Below are 22788 nucleotides of genomic sequence, written 5' to 3'. Positions count from 1 at the left end.
AATGTGTATTCTGTTGCTTTGGGATGAAATGTTCTGAATATATCTGTGATGTCCATCTGGTCCAGTGTGTCGTTTAAGGCCTTTATTTCCTTGCTGATCTTTTGCTTGGATGATCTGTCCATTTCAGTGAGGGAAGTGTTAAAGTCCCCTACTATTATTGTATTATTGTTTATGTGTTTCTTTGATTTTGTTATTAATTGGTTTATATAGTTGGCTGCTTCCACATTGGGGGCATAGATATTTAAAATTGTTAAATCTTCTTGTTGGACAGACCCTTTGAGTATGATATAATGTCCTTCCTCATCTCTTATTATAGTCTTTGGCTTAAAAGCTAATTGATCTGATATAAGGATTGCCACTGCTGCTTTATTCTGATGTCCATTAGCATGGTAAATTCTTTTCCACCCCCTCACTTTAAATCTAGAGGTGTCTTCGGGTAAAATGAGTTTCTTGGAGGCAACATATAGATGGGTTTTGTTTTTTTATCCATTCTGATACCCTGTGTCTTTTGACAGGGGCATTTAACCCATTAACATTCAGGGTAACTATTGAGAGATATGAATTTAGTGCCATTGTATTGCCTGTAAGGTGACTGTTACTGTATATGGTCTTTGTTCCCTTCTGATCTACCACTTGTAGGCTCTCTCTTTGCTTAGAGGACCCCTTTCAATATTTCTTGTACAGCTGGTTTGGTGTTTGCAAATTCTTTCAGTTTTTGTTTGTCCAGGAAGCTTTTAATCTCTCCTTCTATTTTCAATGATAGCCTAGCTGGATATAGTATTCTTGGCTGAATGTTTTTCTCGTTTAGTGCTCTGAAAATATCATGCCAGCTCTTTCTGGCCTGCCAGGTCTCTGTGGATAAGTCAGCTGCCAATCTAATATTTTTACCATTGTATGTTACAGACTTCTTTTCCCGGGCTGCTTTCAAAATTTTCTCTTTGTCACTGAGACTTGTAAATTTTACTATTAGGTGACGGGGTGTGGGCCTATTCTTATTGATTTTGAGGGGCATTCTCTGAACCTCCTGAATTTTGATGCTCGTTCCCTTTGCCATATTGGGGAAATTCTCCCCAATAATTCTCTCCAGTATACCTTCTGCTCCCCTCTCTCTTTCTTATTCTTCTGGAATCCCAATTATTCTAATGTTGTTTTGTCTTATGGTGTCACTTATCTCTCGAATTCTCCCCTCGTGGTCCAGTAGCTGTTTGTCCCTCTTTTGCTCAGCTTCTTTATTCTCTGTCATTTGATCTTCTATATCACTAATTCTTTCTTCTGCCTCATTTATCCTAGCAGTGATAGCCTCCATTTTGGATTGCACCTCAATAATAGCTTTTTTTAATTTCAACTTGGTTAGATTTTAGTTCTTTTATTTCTCCAGAAAGGGCTTTTATATCTCTTTAGAGGGTTTCTCTAATCTCTTCCATGCCTTTTTTGAGCCCGGATAGAACCTTGAGAATTGTCATTCTGAACTCTAGATCTGACATATTACCAATGTCTGTATTGATTAGGTCCCGAAGGTACTGCCTCGTGTTCTTTTTTTTGTGTTGAATTTTTCCGTCTTGTCATTTTGTCCAGATAAGAGTATATGAAGGAGCAAGTAAAATACTAAAAGGGTGGCAACAACCCCAGGAAAATATGCTTTAACCAAACTAGAAGAGATCCCAAATTGTGAGGGGGAGAAAGGGGATAAAAAGAGGTTCAAAAAGGAAGAAAGAAAAAAAAAAAGAAAAGAAAAGAATTAAAAAAAATAAAGCAAATAAAGAAAAATATAACAAATAAAAATATATATATTAGAAAAACTACTTTAAAAACGTTAAAAAAGAAAAAGGTAAAAGTTAAAAAAAAATTTTACCAGAAGGCGAGAAAAAAAACAAAAAATGAAAAAGAAAAAAATTAAATTAACTGCAAGACTAAGAAAATTCACAGGGAAAAAGCCATGAGTTCCGTGCTTTGCTTTCTCCTCCTCTGGAATTCTGCTGCTCTCCTTGGTATTGAAACCGCAGTCCTTGGTAGGTGAACTTGGTCTAGGCTGGATTTCTTGTTGATCTTCTGGGGGATGGGCCTGTTGTAGTGATTCTCAAGTGTCTTTGCCCCAGGCGGAATTGGACCGCCCTTACCAGGGGCTGGTGTGAGTAATCCGCTCGATTTGCTTTCAGAAGCTTTTGTTCCCTGAGCGCTTTCGGTAGAGTTCCGGAGGACGGGAATACAAATGGCGGCCTCCTGGTCTCCGGCCTGGGGGAGCCGAGAGCCCAGGGCCCCACTCCTCAGTGCGCCCTCAGAGAACAGCGCCCAGTCACTCCCGTCTGCCTGACCTCCGGCCGCGCTCCGAGCTCACCGAGCCTGCGACCAGTTCAAGGTAACACCGAGCTGTGACCTTACTGTTGGCTCTGTCTCTGTAGCCAGCTTTCCCGTTCCAATACCCGCAAGCTCTGCGACACTCAGACACCCCCGATCCTTCTGTGACCCTGCGGGACCTTAGGCCACGCTGACAAGATTTTATTTATTTATTTGACAGACAGAGATCACAAGTAGGCAGCGAGGCAGGCAGAAAGAGAGGAAGGGAAGCAGGTTCCCTGCAGAGCAGAAAGCCCGATGCTGGGCTCGATCCCAGGACCCTGGGGTCATGACCTGAGCTGAAAGCAGAAGCTTTGACCCACTGAGCCACCCAGGCGCCCTGGTCTTGCTTTTTTAAATCCAGTCTGATACCCTGTGACTTTTGATTGGAGAATTTAGCCCATTTGCATTTCAGAGTAACTATTGAAAGATGTGAATTTAGTGCCATTGTATTACCTGTAAAGTTGCTGTTTCTGTAGATTGTCTCTGTTTCTTTCTGGTTTATGTTACTCTTGTATTCTCTCTTTGCTTACAGGGTCCCCCTTAATATTTCTTGCAGAGCTGGCTTGATGGTCACATATTCTTTCAGTTTCCATCAGTCCTGGAGGCTCTTTACCTCTCCTTCCATTTTTTTTTTTTTTTTGAAACTTCAACAATCATTTATTCCCAAACTCAGTCAGGGTAACTCTTTCCCAAGCTAACATATCAACAGCATCTCCAACAGAATCTAGGATAGAGGTGCAGACCTAACGAAGATTCTCTCCCCAACAGGAAATTACTATATATATATATATATATATATATATATATAATCTGCATATTTCTAAAGCAGCAAAATTCACATGGCTGCAGGGAAAAAAAAAATCTCCACGTGATTTCAGTCCATAGAAAACAGCCTTTGGCAGTCTGTGCTGCCTTAAAAACCTAGGAGAAAAGCATTTCCTCGCTTAAAAAATTTTTTTTAAATTCCCCCTTTCTTCAATTTCCACTGCTCACTCCTAGAAACACCCAGAGGATTAACTATGAAAATAAGTCCCAGCTCATTTCCCTCTGCCTATCTGTGAAGACTCACACAGTATTCTTCAATTTCTAGGCACTTGCAAACTGTCCTGCTTCCTTCAAGGAGCGGGGGGGGGGGGGGGCGCTGAGGGCTCAGGAAAGGATGGAGGGAGGGAACAGATGTACTTGGCCAAGAACTGGAATGCCAGGCAGGGCATGGGGGGGGGTGCTTTCTAGATAAACAAACCTGACACCTTTAACCTAATGTCTAACCCGCAAGGTAAAAACAAATAGCAGCAGACTGTACCAAGAGGTGCTTCTGTCTCCTGTCCCCTTCTATCATAAGGTGGCATTAGTTTTCTCTGTATTTGGCCCCCCCACCCTCTCCCAAACACCGTGACAGCAGTTTTTAGGCCAAAGCCATGTTGCAGAGACAGCCATACAGTCCCAGGCAGGGGAGAGCCCTGGAGGCTTCTGTCTGGGTCATGCTGTCACTCCTGGAAAATACTTTGATAGCTTCCAAAAAACTGCCCAGAGACAGCCCTCTAAGTCAGGGTCACAGGTACTTCCAGTTGATGGGCCCCTTGCCAGACTTCTGCAGCAGCTCATTGGTTTTAGAGAAATGTCTACATCCAAAGAACCCTCTGTACACCGACAACGGGGAGGGGTGGGCTGTCTGCAGCATGTGGTGGCGTTTCCTGTCAATGGCACTGCTTTTCTTCTGAGCCTAAGAGCCCCAGAGCAAAAAGAGCAGGCCACTGGAGTTCTGATTTAGCCAGGATACCACCGCATCAGTGAACTGCTCCCAACCTCTCTCTCCTAATGAGAATTAGCCTGATGTGCCTGGATTGTGAGAACAGCATTGAGTAAGAGAACACCTTGCTTGGCCCACCCGGATAAATCTCCGTGACCTGGATGAACGAAACTCTCTATGTCTGTAGACAGCTCTTTATAAGTGTTCTCCAAACTGGGTAGCGGTGGAATGGGTCTTTGAACACTAAAGCAGAGCCCATGGGCTTGGTTGGGTCCATGATATGGATTCTGTCCCAGGATAACAACCTTCACCTGTCTGGGTTCACGTGATGACTTGGTGTAGGGATGAATAAACAGTGTAATGTTTTCTTTCTTCCGCGACAAATCCCATTAGCTTGATTAAATATGGTTTCTCCAACTCCGCACTGAACAGCTTCTTCCAACTCTCACCGAAACCCTACGGAACGTTGGGCGTGGCAAGTCCAAGCAGGGTGGCAGCCTTGTTCCTCTGGATACAGATCAACTGCTCTGGGCTCAGTGGCGAGGAGGGCAGCATGCCGGGGTCCTCCTGCCCAGCCCGGGCCTTCTTGGGGGGACTGACTGCCGCATCCCCGCTCTCCTCAGCCACTGTCACCATGCCAGTCCCCAGGTTGGCCGGCTCGAAACTGTGGGCACGTCGCTTCTCGGCATGGGTCAGAGAGAAAAAGGAGTAGAGGGTCTTCTGGCCGATCATCCAGAGTGGAGGAGAGCAGCCGTGCGCTGCTGGGAGAACCCTGCAGTCTTCTCCTTCCATTCTGAAGGACAGCCTTGCTGGATAAATTTTTCTTGCCTAAATGTTTTTCTAATTTAATACCCTGAATATATCATGCCAGCCCTTTCTGGCCTGGCAGGCCTTTGTGGATAGGTCTACTGCCAGTCTAATGTTCCTACACCTGTAGGTTAGGAACCTCTTGTCTTGAGCTGCTCTCAGGGTTTCTCTTCATTTCTAAAATTTGGAAGCTTCACTATTACATACTGGGGTGTTGATCTATTTTTATTGATTTTGTGAGGGTTTCTCTCTACCTCTTGGATATGAATACCTGTTTCCTTACCCAGATTAGGGAAGTTCTCAGCTATGATTTGCTCAAATATACCTTCTGGTTCTCTCTGTCTTCTCCCTCAGGCATCCCAGTAATTCCTGTACAGTTTCATTGTATGGCATTGCTGATTTTTTGAAGCCTGCCCTGATGGTCCATTGGTTGTTTTTTTTCTTTTCCTCAGCTTCCTTCCTTTCCATCAACTTGCCTTCTATGTCACTTACTCTCTCTTCTCCCTCATTTACCCTACCTACTAGAGCTTTCAATTTAGACACATCTCAGTTATGGCATTTTTTTCAGGCTGATTAGATCTCATTTCTGCACTAAAAGATTCTCTAGTATCTTTTATGCCTTTTTTTTCAAGCCCAGATAGTAACTTTGTAATTGTTATCTGATTTCCATCTGTGGCATTTTACTTATATCCCTATCGATTAGATCTGTGTCAGAGAATATTGCCTCTTGTTCTTCTTTTGTTGTGAATTACTTTTTCTAGTCATTTTGCCCAGAGAAAAATGTATGTTTGAATGAGTACTATCAAACAATCAACCATGACCTAAGCAAAATACACACTAGACAAATACAAAGAGGTCAGAAAGCTGGAAAGAAAAGGAAAAGATGAAGAAAATGAAAAAAAAAGAGAGAGAAAGAAAAAAAGGTGGGGTGAAGAGAGAATATAATCTCACAGGGTGGACAAAACAGGGTGATCTGCTTTGTTCTGAGTGTGTTTTGGTCTCTGTGTTAGAAGACACTAAATCCCAAAATTGTGAAGAAAGTAAAACTTCTATATATACAAAAATAAAATTGAATAGAGTGAAGGGAAGCCAAAAATGAAAAATATATGTATAAAATGTAAATTTCAAAAATGGAAGTTTATAAAAAGACTTAAAAACAAAGAACTGATAAAATAAAAGGCTAGTTGAAAAGGGAAAAAGAAAAAAAATAAATGAAAAAATTTCAATGGAAAGATAAATGAATCATGAGGGAAAACCCCTCAAATTCTATATACTATTTCCCCCTAGTGCTGGAGTTTTACAGTCCTGTGTGGTCTGTAAAGTTGCTGTTCATCTGTTCTTTCAGTTGGTCTTCTGGACATTCTGGGGGAGGGGCCTGCTGTGATGAGTTTCAGGTGTCTTTGACTGGGTGGAGTTTCACAACCCCTTGCCAGGGGGCCAGGGTCAGTGTTAAGCTGCTTTTAGTTGCTCTGTGTAGCTTTTGTTTCCTGATGACTTTCTGTGCTACTTTAGAGGATCAAGATAAAAATAGCTTTGTCTTGATCTCTAGTCCCAGAGCTAAAAGATCGTGGTCCCCTCTCTTTAGTAAACCCTCAGGGATAAGTGGCCTTCACTTTTGTATGGCTAAACTCAGCTGACTCCTGGGGTGCATACCCACATTGATCCTTCCAGGAGAAGGCAGAGGGTCCCAGGCTTCTGCACTTTGTAGGGGCCTGGCATGGGGAGTGGTCTTGGGATCATGCCTTCACCCACTTCAGCCCTCCTGGAGGAAGGCAGGGGGGGTGGTGTCACTACTTTCTTGTGTTTTGCAGAGCTCTGGCACTGACAGTTGTTCCCCAGTCATGTGTGGACATGCTGCAGCCCTCCCAGGGGAAGGAGGAGGGTCCCCACATTCCCGTGTTTGCAGGGTTCCCACAACAGAGAGCAGTCACCTGATGGTGCTATGGCTCATGGTTTATGGTGAACCGAGCTGAGACTTCCCTCCCGGGCTTGCTGACTGTAAATAGTTTCCCCACTCCACTTATTGAGAACTCTACTGCCTCGGCACCCCCATTCTTCTTGTGACTTCAGAGATCCTGAGACCAGACTGTCCCACCTAGAGTTCTGCCCTGTTTCACCACCTGAGCACTTTTCATGCAGGGATATCCCTCAACTGCAGCAGATTTCTAAGGGTGCTGATTTTGCCCTCCAGGACTATGTCACTTTCCAGTATCCAGCTTACTAAGACTCACCCCATCCTCTGCCAATTACCTTCTGATATATCCCCTCAGAATCACTTCTCCGACTCTCCTACCTTGCAAAAAGTGGTCACTTTTCTACTGGTAGAGTTCCAGATATTATATTCTTACATCTCAGGTTGAATTCATGGGTGTTCAGAATTGATAGTTATCTAGCTAAATTCAGTGGACCAGATGAAACAAAGTCTCCTACTCTTCCACAGTCTTGCTTCCTCTAGCAGCACTGGGCATTGCATGAAAGCAATGAATCACTAAATTTTACTCCTGAAATTAATATTACACTTTATGTTAACTAACTGGAATTTAAAAACTTAAAAAAAAAAGTATGAAATATCTAGGAAATAGTTTAACTAAAAAAGCGAAAGTCTTGTACAATGAAAATCTTAAAACATTTCTGAAAGAAATTAGACAAGACTCAAATAAAGACATGCTGTCTTCATGGGTAAGAAGCTTTAATCTTTTGATAGTACTACTCGAAGTTGTCTACAGATACAACACAATCCTTATCAAATTTTCAAGAGTCTTTTAGGCAGAAATAGAAAAGCCAATCCTAAAACTCCCGTGTAATTGCAAGAGACCCTAACAAGTCAAAGCGGTCTTGAAAAAGAATACATTTGAAGAACTAACTTTCTTTCTTTCTTCCTTTCCTTTCCTTTCCTTTCCTTTTCTTTTTCTTTCTTTTTTTGAAAATTCACTTTCTGATTTCAAAACTTACTACAAAGCTACAGTAGTCAAAAGAGCATGATCCAGGGGTACCTGGGTGGCTCAGTTGTTAAGTGTTTGCCTTTGGCTTGGGTTATGATCCCAGGGTCCTGGAATCAAACATGACATCGGGCTCCCTGCTTGGTGGGGAGCCTGCTTTTCCCTCTTCTTGCTGCTCCCCTCATCATGCTTGTCCTCTCCCTCCCTCCATCTCTCTCTCTGGCAAACAAATATATATATATTTTTAATAGCATTATCCTGATCAATGGTTGCAAGTGGGAGTACAGAAATAAACCCATACATGTCTGACCAATTGGTTTTTAACAAATTCACTAAGTGGGGAAAGATTAGTGCCTTCAATAAATATTGTTGGGACAACTGGACTTCCACATGTAAAAGAATGATGTGGTATCCCTAGCAGACAGCATGTACAAAAACTAACTTAAAATTGGTCAATCACCTAAATGTAAAAACTAAAATCATAAAACCCTAGAAGCAAAGAGAGGGGCAAATCTTCATGATGTTATATTTGGCACTGGAATTTTAGATATATCAAAAGCAACAAAGGAGAAATAGGTAAATTTGACTTCACCCAAATTAAAAACTTCTGTGGAGCAAAGGACATTATCCAGAAAATGAAAAGACCACTTTCAGAGTGGGAGAAAATTTTTGCAAATTTCATATGTGATAGGATATTAATATTCAAATTTATAAAGAATTCCTACCGCTGGAAAAACCTATGTTTAGGTTTTTGAAGATTGCCAAACTGTTTTCCACAGTGCCTGCATCATTTTATATCTTACCAGCAATGTATAATAGTACTAATTCTCCACATATTTGCCAACACTTCTTTTGCCTTATTAAAATATTATAGATGAGCCAAAGTAGGTGTGAAATATCAATTTTACTATAGTTTTGCTTGGCTTTTCCTTATTGACTAATAAGGTTGAATATTTTTTTATGTACTTGTTGACCTTTTGTATATCTTCATTGGAGAAATGTCCATTCAAGTCTTCTCCATTTTTAATCGTTTCACAAAATAGATATTCAAACAGATAATTGTTTTCATTTTTTTTATTTTGAAATTTTTACCATTTTAAAATTTTGTATTTCAATTCAATTTAATTAACATACATTGTAGTATTAGTTTCAGAGGTAGAATTGAGTGATTATCAGTTGCATACAACACCAGTGCTCATTGCATCAAGTGCCCTCCTTAATGCCCATCACCCAGTTACCCCATCTCCCCAGCCAACTCCCTCCAGCAACCCTCAGTTTGTTCCCTGTAGTTAAGAGTCTCTTATGGTTTGCATCCCTCTCTTGTTTTCATTTTATATATTTTTCTTTCCCTTCCCCATGTTCATCTGTTTTGTTTCTTATATTCCACATACGAGTGAAATCATACGTATTTGTCTTTCTTTGACTGAGTTACTTTGCATAGCACAATACCCTCTAGTTCCATCCATGTTTCCATGTTGTTGCTAATGGCAAGATTTCATTTTTTAAAAAATTTATTTATTTTTTGCAGTGTAACAGTATTCATTGTTTTTGCACCACACCCAGTGCTCCAGCAGTCCGTGCTCTCTATAATATCCACCACCTGGTTCCCCCAACCTCGCACCCTCTGCCCGTTCAAAACCCTCAGATTGTTTTTCAGAGTCCATGGTCTCTCATGGTTCACTTCCCCTTCCAATTTCCCTCAACCCCCTTCTCCTCTCCATCTTCCTTTGTCTGCCATGCTATTTGTTATGCTCCACAAATAAGTGAAACCGTAGGATAATTGACTCTCTCTGCTTGACTTAATAATCTCTCCCAGTTCTGTCTATGTTGCTACAAAAGTTGGGTATTCATCCTTTCTGATGGAGGCATAATATTCCATAGTGTATATGGACCACATCTTCCTTATCCATTCATCCGTTGAAGGGCATCTTGGTTCTTTCCACAGTTTGGCGACCATGGCCTTTGCTGCCACAAACATTGGGGTACAGATGGCCTTTCTTTTCACTGCATCTGTATCGTTGGGGTAAATACCCAGGAGTGAAATTGCAGGGTCATAGGGAAGCTCTCTTTTTAATTTCTTGAGGAATCTCCACACTGTTCTCCAAAGAGGCTGCACCAATTTGCATTCCCACCAACATGGGAATGTAGGAGGGTTCCCCTTTCTCCACATCCTCTCCAACACATGTTGTTTACTGTCTTGTTAATTTTGGCCATTCTAACTGGTGTAAGGTGATATCTCAATGTGGTTTTAATTTGAATCTCCCTGAGGGCTAGTGATGATGAACATTTTTTCATGTGTCTGTTAGCCATTTCTATGTCTTCATTGGAGAAGTGTCTTTCATATCTTCTGCCCATTTTTTGATATGATTGCCTGTTTTGTGTGTGTTGAGTTTGAGGAGTTCTTTATAGATCTTGGATATCAACCTTTTGTCTGTACTGTCATTTGCAAATGTCTTCTCCCATTCCGTGGGTTGCCTCTTTGTTTTCTTGACTGTTTCCTTTGCTGTGCAGAAGCTTTTGATTTTGATGAAGTCCCAAAAGTTCATTTTCGCTTTTGTTTCCTTTGCCTTTGGAGACATATCTTGAAAGAAGTTGCTGTGGCTGATATCGAAGAGATTACTGCCTATGTTCTCCTCTAGTATTCTGATGGATTCCTGTCTCACATTCAGGTCTTTTATCCATTTCGAGTTTATCTTTGTGTACGGTGTAAGAGAATGGTCCAGTTTCATTCTTCTACATATAGCTGCCCAGTTTTCCCAGCACCATTTCTTGAAGAGACTGTCTTTTTTCCACTGTATATTTTTTCCTGTTTGTCGAAGATTATTTGCCCATAGAGTTGAGGGTCCATATCTGGGCTCTCTACTCTTTTCCACTGGTCTATGTGTCTGTTTTTATGCCAGTACCATGCTGTGTTGGTGATCACAGCTTTGTAGTAAAGCTTGAAATCAGGTAATGTGATGCCCCCCATTTTATTTTTGTTTTTCAACATTTCCTTAGCAATTCGGGGTCTCTTCTGATTTCATACAAATATTTGGATTATTTGTTCCAGCTCTTTAAAGAATACCGGTGGAATTTTGATCGGAATGGCATTAAAAGTATAGATTGCTGTAGGCAGTATAGACATTTTAAAAATGTTTATTCTTCCAATCCAAGAGCATGGAATGGTCTTCCATCTTTTTGTGTCTTCTTCAGTTTCTTTCATGAGTGTTCTGTAGTTCCTCGAGTACAGATCCTTTACCTCTTTGGTTAGGTGTATTCCCAGGTATCTTATGGTTCTTGGTGCTATAGTAAATGGAATCGATTCTCTAATTTCCCATTCTGTATTTTCATTGTTAGTGTATAAGAAAGCCACTGATTTCTGTATATTGACTTTGTATCCTGCCATGTTGCTGAATTGTTGTATGAGTTCTAGTAGTTTGGGGGTGGAGTCTTTTGGGTTTTCCATATAAAGAATTACATCATCTGCAAAGAGAGAGGGTTTGACTTCTTCATTACCAATTTGGATACTTTTTATTTCTCTTTGTTGTCTGACTGCTGTTGCTGGGACTTCTAATACTATGTTGAACAAGAGTGGAGAGAGTGGGCATCCTTGTCATTTTCCTGATCTCAACAGGAAGGCTGCAAGCTTTTTCCCATTGAGGATGATATTTGCTGTGGGTCTTTCATAGATAGATTTGATGAAGTTGAGGAATGTTCCCTCTATCCCTAAACTGTGAAGAGTTTTAATCAGGAACGGATGCTGGATTTTGTCAAATGCTTTTTCTGCATCAATTGAGACGACCATGTGGTTCTTCTCTCTTCTCTTATTGGTTTGTTCTATCACATTGATTGATTTGCAAATGTTGAATCATCCTTGTAGCCCAGGGATGAATCCCACCTGGTCATGGTGGATAATCTTTTTAATGTGCTGTTGGATCCTGTTTGCTAGGATCTTGTTGAGAATCTTAGCATCCATATTCATCAATGATATTGGTCTGAAATTCTCCTTTTTGGAAGGGTCTTTGCCTGGTTTGGGGATCAGGGTAATGCTGGCTTCATAGAAAGAGTCTGGAAGTTTTCCTTCTGCTTCAATTTTTTGAAACAGCTTCAGGAGAATAGGTGTTCTTTCTTCTTTGAAAGTTTGGTAGAATTCCCCAGGGAATCCATCAGGTCCTGGGCTCTTGATTTTTGGGAGGTTTTTGATCACTGCTTCAATCTCGTTACTAGATATTGGTCTATTCAGGTTGTCAGTTTCTTCCTGGTTCAATTTTGGGAGTTTATAGTTTTCTAGGAATGCATCCATTTCATCTAGGTTGCTTAACTTATTGGCATATAACTGTTGATAATAACTTCTGATGATTGTTTCTACTTCCTTGGTGTTCATTGTGATATCTCCCTTTTCATTCATAATTTTATGTATTTGAGCTTTCTCTCTTTTCTTTTGGATTAGTGTGCCCAATGGTTTCTCAATCTTATTGATTCTTTCAAAAAACCAGCTTCTAGTTTCATTGAAACATTCTACTGTATCTCTGGTTTCTATCTCATCAATCTCAGCTCCAATCTTGATTATTTCCCTTCTTATGTGTGGAGTTGGTTTGATTTGTTGTTCATTCTCCAGTTCTTTAAGGTATAGAGACAGCTGGTGTATTCTGGATTTTTCAATTTTTTTGAGGGAGGCTTGGATGGCTATGTATTTCCCCCTTAGGACTGCCTTTGCTGTATCCCATAGGTTTTGGACAGAAGTGTCTTCATTCTCATTGGTTTCCATGAATTGTTTCAGTTCTTCTTTGATCTCCTGGTTGATCCAAGCATTCTTAAGCAAGGTGGTCTTTAGCTTCCAGGTGTTTGAGTTCCTTCTGAACTTTTCCTTGTGAGTGAGCTCCAGTTTCAAAGCATTGTGATCTGAGAATGTGCAGGGAATAATCTCAGTCTTTTGGTATCTGTTGAGTCCTGATTTGTGACCCAGTATTTGGTCTGTTCTGGAGAAGGTTCCATATGCACTAAGAAGATTGAGTATTCTGTTGTTTTAGGGTGGAATGTTCTGTATATATCTATGAGGTCTATCTGGTCCAATGTGTCATTCAATGCTCTTGTTTCTTTATTGATTTTCTGCTTTGACGATTTGTCTATTTCTGAGAGAAGCATGTTAAGATCTCCTACTATTAGTGTATTCATATCAATATGACTCTTTATCTTGATTAACAGTTTTCTTATGGAATCGGCTGCTCCCATATTGGGGGCATAGATATTTACAATTGTTAGATCATCCTGGTGGATAGTCCCTTTAAGAATGATGTAGTGTCCTTGTATCTCTGACTACAGTCTTTAGCTTAAAATCTAATTTGTCTGATATGAGAATCACTACCCCGGCCTTCTTTTGAGGCCCATTGGCATGAAGGATGCTTCTCCATCCCTTCACTTTCAGTCTGGGTGTATCTTTAGGTTCAAAATGGGTCTCTTGTAGAAAACATATGGATGGGTCCTGTCATTTTATCTAATCTGCAACCCCGTGCCATTTTATGGGCACATTTAGGCCATTCATATTGAGAGTGATTATTGAGAGATACATTTTTATTTACATCGTGTTACCTTTGATGTCTTTCTTTCTGTAGATTGTCTCTATATTTCTGTTCAATACTATTCTTAGGATTTTTCCTCTTTTATAGAACCCCCCTTAATATTTCCTCCAGTGTTGTCTTGGTGGTTGCATAGTATTTTAAGTCTTGCCGGTCTTGGAAATGCTTTATCTCTCCATCCATTTTGAATGTCAGTCTTGCTGGATAAAGTATTCTTGGTTGCATGTTCTTCTCATTTAGTGCCCTGAATATATCTTGCCAGCCCTTTCTGGCTTGCCAGGTCTCTGTGGACAGGTCTTACGTTATTCTGATGGGCTTTCCTCTGTAAGTAAGGAGCCTTTTTGTTTTAGCAGCTTTCAAGAGATTATATCTACAATTATGAGTCCTCAATTTGGCTATCAGGTGCCTTGATGTTTTTCTGGAATCTCTAATCTTGGGTGGAGACCGTTTGCCCTCTAGTACATGAACACTGGTTCCATTCGTGAGATTGGGAAAATTTTCATGAAGAACTTGTTCCACTATATCTTCTAGACTTCTTTCTTTCTCCTCCCCTTCAGGGATTCCAATAATTCTGACGTTGGAACCTTTCATGGCATCATTTATTTTCCTGATTCTGTTTTCATGGCTTCTAAGCTGTTTGTTCCAAGCTTCCTACTGATCCTTTCTCTCCGTTTGTCCTCCAGATCCCTAATTCTATCTTCTTTCTCAGTTACCCTAGCTTGAGGGAATTTAGAGTAGATTGGAACTTATTGAGAGCATTGTTAACCTCATCCCTGGTAGCTTTCAGCTCTTCCCTAACATTGAAAACATGATCTCTGGTCGCTTTCAGTTCTTCCCTAATCAATTCCATTTGGTCATTCATGGCTTTCTCCAACCTAGCTATTGCCTACATAATTGTTATCCTGAATTCTCTTTACAACATATTGTCTATGCTGATAGCCATTAGCTCTGTTGCAGAAGGCCCATCCTCTGTATTTTTCTTCTGTTGGGCATTCCTCCTCCTAGTCATTTTGGTGAGAGATGGCTGAACGGATGTAGCTGGATGTATCAACCGTGGTGCAGTCAAGGTGCACCCTGGAATGCTTCTGAGCAATCAGGGTTCCCCACCCAAATGAGAGAAAAAAGAAAAGAAAAAGAAAAAGAGAGAGACAGTAAAGAAAGGGAAGATCAAAGAGAAGGTTCAGCCCAAATGGCCCCAAGGTAAGATTTATGAAGTATACAAACAGAAACAGACAAACAAAAAGACTGATAAAAGTATATGACAAGAGAAAAAAATTATATATATATATATATATATATATATATATATATATATATATGCAAATAAAGGAAGAACCTAGTCAAAAAGAACCCCAAGTGTAAGATTTATATACTATCAGAACAAACACAAAACCACAGAAACACTGGTGGAAGAAAAAGATGGGAGAGTTGTTATAAATTCTCAGTGTGGGTGAGGAAGATTGTTTTGATTCTTCCTGGATGTATCTTGATATATTTCTGAAAGGACTCAACTTTCCTAAGATAAAGGGGGAGTAAAAATTGGTTTACCTATAGGGCTAGCATTGATTGGGGAAAGGGGATTACCTTGAAGTTAAACTTTATATGAATATTAGAAAATAAAAATAAAAAAGGAATAAACTAGACTAAACTAAACTAAAATTAAAAAAAAAGAAATTTAAGAAATAGAAATGCAAAAGGAAAACACAGGTGTATATATCAAAAAGTTCAGTTTAGAAGATTATTATGGAATTTGATGTACTGTATATCTCACTGTGATGGTAAATAGGTTAAAAAATTATCTATTAAAAAAATGAGCCAGGGGGCGCCTGGGTGGCTCAGTGGGTTAGGCCGCTGCCTTCGGCTCAGGTCATGATCTCAGGGTCCTGGGATAGAGTCCCGCATTGGGCTCTCTGCTCAGCAGGGAGCCTGCTTCCTTCTCTCTCTCTCTGCCTGCCTCTCAGTGTACTTATGATTTCTCTCTGTCAAATAAATAAATAAAATCTTAAAAAAAAAATGAGCCAGAATAGTGGGAATGAATTAAAAATAAAAGTTGTCCTATGAAGTAGTGGTGGTGGTTCTCTTGTAGTCTTTTTTTTTTTTTTTTCCTGGTTGGTTTTCTCGGGGAGGGGCCTGCCTTATGGGTTTTCAGTCAATGATGTTCTCTGAGTTAAGATGGGGGTGGGCTCTGAGGAAACTGGTTTTTTCAGGCTTTTGTTCTCTGGAAGTTTTTATGTTGTTTCACTTTTGTTGTTTCACTTTTTTTCTCTCTCACCTTGACTGCTTTTGATGGTTTTTGTAGGTTTAGAGGAAATCAAACTGCACCCTGACCTCCCTCTCAGAAACCTCAGTCTAGCGGCAGAGCTCAAATAAACCCCCTTGGCCACTGGCAGAACAGGTTCCAAGTCGCGGTCCCTGGGGACACAGGATTTTTTGCTTGTACCCAAAACAACAGCAGAGGCGGCTGTCTGGGCAGCTCCAGACTGCCAGAAAGGTTCCAAGCAGTGATTGCACACTGAGATTTTCCCACTGGCCCTGGCTGGGAGTACCTGGTTTTCCCGGGTCCCAGAGCACTGGGCTGGTGCCTGTATGCACCTCTCTCAGGGGAGGGCGTGAGACGTGACTCGGACTCTGATAGCACGGCAGGGCACTCGTGTGGGGACTGCAAAAAAGTTGTACTTCTGTTGGCTGGCGAGGCTCGCAGCTCCTCATGGGAGCCGGGCCAAACACGCTCTCAGGTGCGCTGGTGGCTCAGGGACCAAGACCTGGTTTCTCCACCGCACTCTCTCTGGCTCTGCACCAGGAGTGGCTGTCCTGGGTCTGGGGACTTAAGTTCCTGTCCCTAATGCCCTGATTCCCACAATTGCCCCCCCCCCCCCAGTGATCCTTTGCTCTTTTTGAGTGCTTTCTACCAGACTCCCGAGTTAATGCTTGTCCCCAGATGCAGGGCACTCTCGTATTGGGATATTACTTTCCAATGGATCGCCTCTGGTGGCTCCCTCCCCCTTTTGTTTATCTTCCAATATCAGTCTGACTTTCCCACTCCCTTTACCTGCCCACTGGCATCTTCTGCTCTGGTAGAGATCCAGACATGTATAATTCTGATCTTAGGCTGATTTCATGGGTGATCAGAGTTCTTTAGAAGGTAATCAGCCCACTTTAGGGTACAGGTTGAAAGAGCACCTCCTCCTACTTCCCCGCCATCTTGTCTCCCCTCAAGATTTCATTCTTTTTGATGGCTGAGTAATAGTCCATTGTGTGTGTGTGTGTGTGTGTGTGTGTGTGTGTGTGTGTGTTGGCAATTGTGGGCTTTGCTGTTATAAACGTTGAGGTGCATATACCCCTTCAAATCACTATGTTTGTATCCTTTGGATAAACACCTACTAATGCATTGCTAGGTCATAGAGTAGTTCTATTTTCAACTTTTTGAGGAGCCTCTCTGCTTTTCCAGAGAGGCTGCACCAGTTTGCTGTCCTACCAACAGTGTAAGAGGATTCTCCCTTCTCCACATCCTTGCCAACATATGTTGTTTCCTGAATTCAAACAGATACTTGTATACCAATATTCACTGCAGCATTATTCACTATAGCCAAGAGGTAGAACTGGCCCTGTGTGCAGGAACAGATGAATGGATGTATATAGACATGCATGCACATGTACACACAGAAATAGATAAATAAAATTCTTTCATAAAAAGGAATAAAGTTCTGATACATACTACAACATGTTTAAAGCTTGAAGACATTGTGCTAGATGGACTAAGCCAGATACAAAATACAAGTATTGTATGATTCCACTTATATGTGATACCAAGAATAGTCAAATTTACAGAAACAAAAAGTAGATTAGAGGTTAATAGGGGCTACTTGTAGTGGTTGGGAATGGGAACTTATTTCTTAATAAATATAGAGTTTCTGTTTGGAGTGATGAAATAGTTGTGATACTTACACAATACTGTGAGTGTAAAAAAAAAAAAAAAAGCACATTTAGAAGTGATTAAAATGGGGGCTCCAGCGTGGCTCAGTTGGTTAAGCGGTTGCCTTCAGCTCAAGTCATGATCCTGGAGTCCCAGGATCGAGTCCTGCATTGGACTCCCTGCTCAGCAGGGAGGCTTCTCCTTTTGACCCTCCCCCTTCTCATGCTCTCTCTCTCTCTCTCCCTCAAATAAATAAAAAAATAAAAATGATTAAAATGGTGAGTTCTATGTTACATATCTTTTACCATTATAACAAAATTTGTAAGCTATAATAAACACAAAAGATAGACAAACTGACAATGGAAAAGAATACAGGTCCAGAGACAGATTTATCCATATATGGTACTAGAAAAACATTTCTGGACTTCTGTGTCATAGACAAAAGTCAATTCTGGAAGGATTGCATGCAATGAAAAAAAAAAAAGATAAAAGTTTGTTTGTTTGTTTGTTTGTTTTACTAATATCTCTTTTTTTGAAATTAAGAATTTATTTTTTAGAGAAGTTTTAAGTTCACAGCAAAATTAAGGGGCAGGTACAGAGATTTCTTATATACCCAGTGCCTCTTGCCACACAAAACATCCCCTGTTATCAATTTCCTCCTCCAAAGTGATACATTTGTTATGACTGATGAACCTACACCAATAGAGTATCACTCAGAGTCCATAGTTTACATTAGTTTTTTTCTTGGTGTTGTACCTTATATGGTACAACCTTATATGGGTTTGGACAAAAGCATAATGATGTTTCTATCATTATGGTATCACACAGAGTGTTTTCATTGCCTAAATATCCTGTGTTCCACCTGTTCATCTATTCCCCTTTTCCAACCCTTGGTAGCCACTGATCTTTTCATGTCTCCATAGTTTTACCCTTTCCAGAATGTCGTATAGTTAGAATCATACATTATGTAGCCTTTCAAGATTGACTCCTTTCACTTAATAATATGCATTTAAGGCTCCTGTATGTCTGTTTGTGACTTGATGACTCATTTATTTTCAGTGCTGTTGTCTGAATATACCACAGCTTATTAATCCATTCACCTACTGAAAGACTTTGTGGTTGCTTCCAAGTTTTAGTAATTAGGGGTAAAAGTTCTAAAAACAGCCATGTGCAGGTTTTTGTGTGCATGCAAGTTTTCAGCTCCTTTGAGTAAATACCAAAGAGTATGATTGTTGGATTGTACCGTAACAATGTGTTTCATTCATAAGAAACTGCCAAATGTCTCCCGAAGTGACCATGTCATTTTGCATCCCATCAGCAATGTATGAGAATTCCTGTTGCTCCACGTTCTTACTAGCACTTGATATTATCAGTGTTCCAGATTTTGGTCATTCTAATAGGTATGTAGTAGTAATATCCCTTTATTCTTTTAAACTGAATTTGCCTGATTATGTATTATGTGGAGCGTCTTTTCATATACTTGTCATCTGTATATCTTGTCTGGTGAGGTGTCTCTTTAGGAATTCAGCCTACATTTTATTGAGGTGATTTGTTTTGTAATTGTTAAGTCTTCAGAGTTTTTTGTATATTTTGGTAACAGTCCTTTATCAGCGTATCTTTTGCAAATGTTTTCTCCCAGTCTGTGGCTTGCCTCCTCATTCTGCGGACAATGTTTTGCAGAATGGAAGCTTTTAATCTTAATGAAGTCCAGCTTAACAATTTTTTCTTTCATGAATTGTACTTTGATGTTATATCTAAAAAGTCAGTGCATACTGAAGGTCATTAAATTTTCTCCTATGTTATCTTCTAGGAGGTGTAATATTGCATTTCACATTTAGGTTTGTGATGTATTTTGAGTAAATTTTTGTCAAGGGAGGGGCATCCGTGTGGCTGAGTGGGTTAAAGCCTCTGCCTTTGGCTCAGGTCATGATCCTGTGGTCCTGGGATCGAGCCCCACATCGGGTTCTCTGCTTAGTGGGGGCCTGCTTCCTCCTCTCTCTCTGCCTGCCTCTCTGCCTTCCTGTGATCTCTGTCAAATACATAAATAAAATCTTTAAAAACATTTTTTTTTGTAAAGGGAGTAATGTCTGTGTTTAGATTAACATTTTTGCATGTGGATGCTCAGTTGTTCCAGCACCATTTGTTGAAAAACTATTTTTGCTTCATTTTGTTGACTTTGCTCTTTTGTCAATGAAGATTTTAGAAGACAGAGAGGACATCTTCATGAACTGGCATAGGCAACAATTTCTTAAATAGATTATAAAAACCACTAAACATAAAGGGAAATTTTAATGAGTATACTATGTTAAGTTTAAGATCTTGGGTTCATTAAAACACACATTAGACAGTGAAAAAAATCAAGCCACAGAATTGAAGTTATGTTTCATCAATATGTATGACAGAGGATCGATAGTCCAGATTATTAAAAAACAAAATCAAAACAAACAAACAAACAAAACAAAACCCCTCTTTTGCTGCAAACCAGTAAGTAAAAGGCCACCTGATTGAAAACAACAACAACAAACAAACAAACCAAAAAACCCAAAAGTCTTAAAGAGGCAGCTCCCACAAACAGATGTTCATGTGGCCAATAAACATAGGAAAAGGTGCTCAGTTTCAATAGTCATCAAGGAATTGCAAATGAAAGCCCAATGACATGGCTATATTTCACGTTAGCAAAATAGATGAAAGGAAAAAGACACAAAGCCCCTATACCAAACACATGGGCATGGGAATTGGTACAACCACTTTGGATGCATAGTTTAACAGAATCTGTTAAAGCTGAACATTTTCATGCCTCTGACCCCAAAATTCCACTCGTAGGAATGGAATTTGCCCAACAGAAATATGTGTCTATACACAGTAAGAATCATATGCCCAAATCTTGATAGCATCCTTATCATAATAACCTCAAACTGGAAACTACCAAATGTCCATCAGTGGTAGAATGGATGAATAAATGTATTTATTCACATTCACAACAGTGAAATACCATGCAGCAGTGAGAATGAGCACAATACAACTACATGCAACAATGTGCATAATGTTGAGTGGGAAAAATCCACAGAACATTACATTACTGCATGATTCTATTTTTATAAATACAAACATATATATATGGGAGCTGCTGGAGTGTTTCTTTCTCTGAGTGCCGATTATAGAGGTGTGCTTAGTTTATGAAATTCATTGATCTACATACCTATAATTTCGCACTTTTCTGTATGTATGAAGCATGTTAATATGTCAATCACATTTTCCAAAAACACATGTATATTTTTACAAATGGATAACTTAAAGAAATACATCAAATGAAAAATAGGTGTTACAGATATGAGCATGCGGATTGAATGATCAAACTTTGGAGACAATTGCATGATGTAACTACTCATTATTTCACATATCTTCCTTCTACTTGGCCAGCTCAGTAGCACCCCATTTCATTCCCCCTGACCCCACCTTCAGTCCTCAGGGCCTATCCACCCAAGCATTCTTTTCTTTGAGGTGGAGATAAGCAGACCCTCAGGCCCAGGTGTCCTTGCTGCTTTCTGGCTCAGGGAAATAAGCCCAATGAGCAGGCTGAAAGCTATTCGAGGAACTTAGCATCTGAGAAAACAGACTTGATGTAACCAGGTCACAGAACTGGTTAGCTACAGAAATATGTTTAAATACATCTCAGAGGACTTGCCTCCCAGTGTTCCACACCAATTTAGAGGATTTCAAGGAGTAATCCCTAATTCTATAATCTCCATTCAAATCACCCACTGTGGCATATAAAATCCCTCCCTTGCAAAAGTTTCTCCTCTGGCCCTTCACAGTAGCAGCTCTCTGCAGATGTCTGATGCTCAGGGAGCCCCAGAGGTGACCTTAAGTGGTGGAGGTGGGCAGGGTGGACAAGGTGCTGTGCAGTTGTCCACGTGGACTAGGGCTAGCTCCCTGAGCATCCTGTTACAGCACTATGTCTAACACTGTGGTTTTTATTCCATCTGCAGATCCTTCTGACCCATCCCTTCTGCCATGAAGATCGCAGTGATTGGGCAAAGCTTGTTCGGCCAGGAAGTTTACTGCCACCTCAGAAAGGAGGGCCATGAGGTCGTGGGTGTATTCACTGTCCCAGACAAGGATGGGAAGGCTGATCCCCTCGGTGAGTGGGTGGGCCAGGAATAGGGAAAGGGGATGCCCAGGCAGGCAGGTAGCTATGGGCAGGAGCAGAAGTCTTGTGGTGGTCATGGACATCCCTGGCTAGAGGCAGCCCTACATGGCCCACCTTGAATCCTGTTCAGGTGCCAACCAGCTGCCTGGCTTTTCTGGAACAAAATAGAGACCCCTTCCCCAACTGATCATGGGGTGGGGCTTGTGTCCTAGAGAAGGGTCAGGGAGAAGCCCAGTCTGCCCCCAGGGTCCTACTGTCTGACAATTTCAGGCTTCTCTGACCCCAGCACCAGGCTCTGGAAGGGCTGCTGCCAGGTGGGAGGTACCGCAGGTCACTGTTCCCAAATATGAATGTTCAGGGTATCTCCATCAGTGGGAGTGCCTGCTATGCAAAGTGCTAAGCCCTTCCCTGGGAGTTTCTGTCCAAAAGGGTGGGGTTGAGTCTGAGAATTTGCATTTCTAACAAGTTCCCAGGTGATGCTGATGCATCTAGCTCTATGAGATGCATAGTTTAAGAATCACTAGCCTCTAGACTGGGAGCCTCAGCAGCACTTCGGGATGCAAGGGCCTCAGCTCAAATGTACAGACAGGGACACTCAGGTCCTTCAGAGGCCAGATGGATGCAGAATATAGAGCAGAGGTTAAAAACGGAAGGCCAGATTGAGAAAAGAGCCTTGTGGGGCTGGCCAAGAACAGGGACATGGTTCATAGGGATAATGAATCTCGCTAGACTGAGAAGCACAGCTGACCCTTGGACCCAGGTCCAGCACCACTGTGATGCTAACCAGGCATCAGTCTCAGACTTGACCCCAGTGTGACCTGTGATATAGCCTGACCTCACCATAGCCTGAGCCCTGCCCTCAGCCCTTACCCTTGGCCAGTGCTATCCCCTCGGTGCTATCCCTTCTGTGCTGCCCAGTGGAGCTTCGCTGTGTGGTGGGGAAGGATAGGAGGGACAGGCTGGGAGAGAAGATGCAGGAGTCACTCTGTTGGGAAGGCGGCAGTGGCTGTGGGTGGGTGCACGCAGGGAGGGGCCGGTTTCTCACCTGCTGCTCCATAGGCCTGGAAGCCGAGAAGGATGGAGTACCAGTGTTCAAGCTCTCCCGCTGGCGGGTAAAAGGACAGACCCTTCCTGATGTGGTGGCGAAGTACCAGGCTTTGGGTGCCGAGCTCAACGTCCTGCCCTTCTGCAGCCAGTTCATCCCTATGGAGGTTATCAATGCCCCCCACCATGGCTCCATCATCTACCACCCGAGTCTGCTCCCCCGGCACCGAGGGGCCTCGGCCATCAACTGGTGAGACAGAGCGAAAACACCCCCCTCTGCCCAAGAAGTCATC

General features: G+C 41.4%; 1 protein-coding gene and 1 pseudogene across 6 annotated transcripts in view; one reads left to right on the top strand and one right to left on the bottom strand.

Annotated features, from left to right (window-relative positions):
- ALDH1L1 (aldehyde dehydrogenase 1 family member L1) overlaps positions 1-22788 on the top strand; it is a 136411-nt gene that overhangs the window by 14752 nt on the left and 98871 nt on the right. For 4 of the 5 annotated variants that reach the window (XM_082746176.1, XM_082746178.1, XM_082746177.1 and 1 more), the window contains exons 2-3: positions 21291-21442; positions 22511-22745. In XM_082746176.1, coding sequence (XP_082602302.1) covers positions 21316-21442; positions 22511-22745 — 362 coding nt within the window. In that variant the 5' untranslated portion in view covers positions 21291-21315. Of the gene's footprint in view, positions 1-18618; positions 18702-21290; positions 21443-22510; positions 22746-22788 lie in introns of those variants that run through there. The other variant, XM_082746175.1, reaches the window with a different exon arrangement.
- Positions 3890-4819, bottom strand: LOC309847785 (uracil-DNA glycosylase pseudogene; annotated as a pseudogene). Its single transcript has one exon. The product of its transcript is annotated as a uracil-DNA glycosylase pseudogene (transcript).

This window comes from Mustela nivalis, assembly GCF_964662115.1.
Source record: "Mustela nivalis genome assembly, chromosome: 1".
Classification (NCBI taxonomy): domain Eukaryota; kingdom Metazoa; phylum Chordata; class Mammalia; order Carnivora; family Mustelidae; genus Mustela; species Mustela nivalis.
Note: the sequence above shows the minus strand (reverse complement) of the source record. Positions and strands in the feature narration are given on the sequence as shown.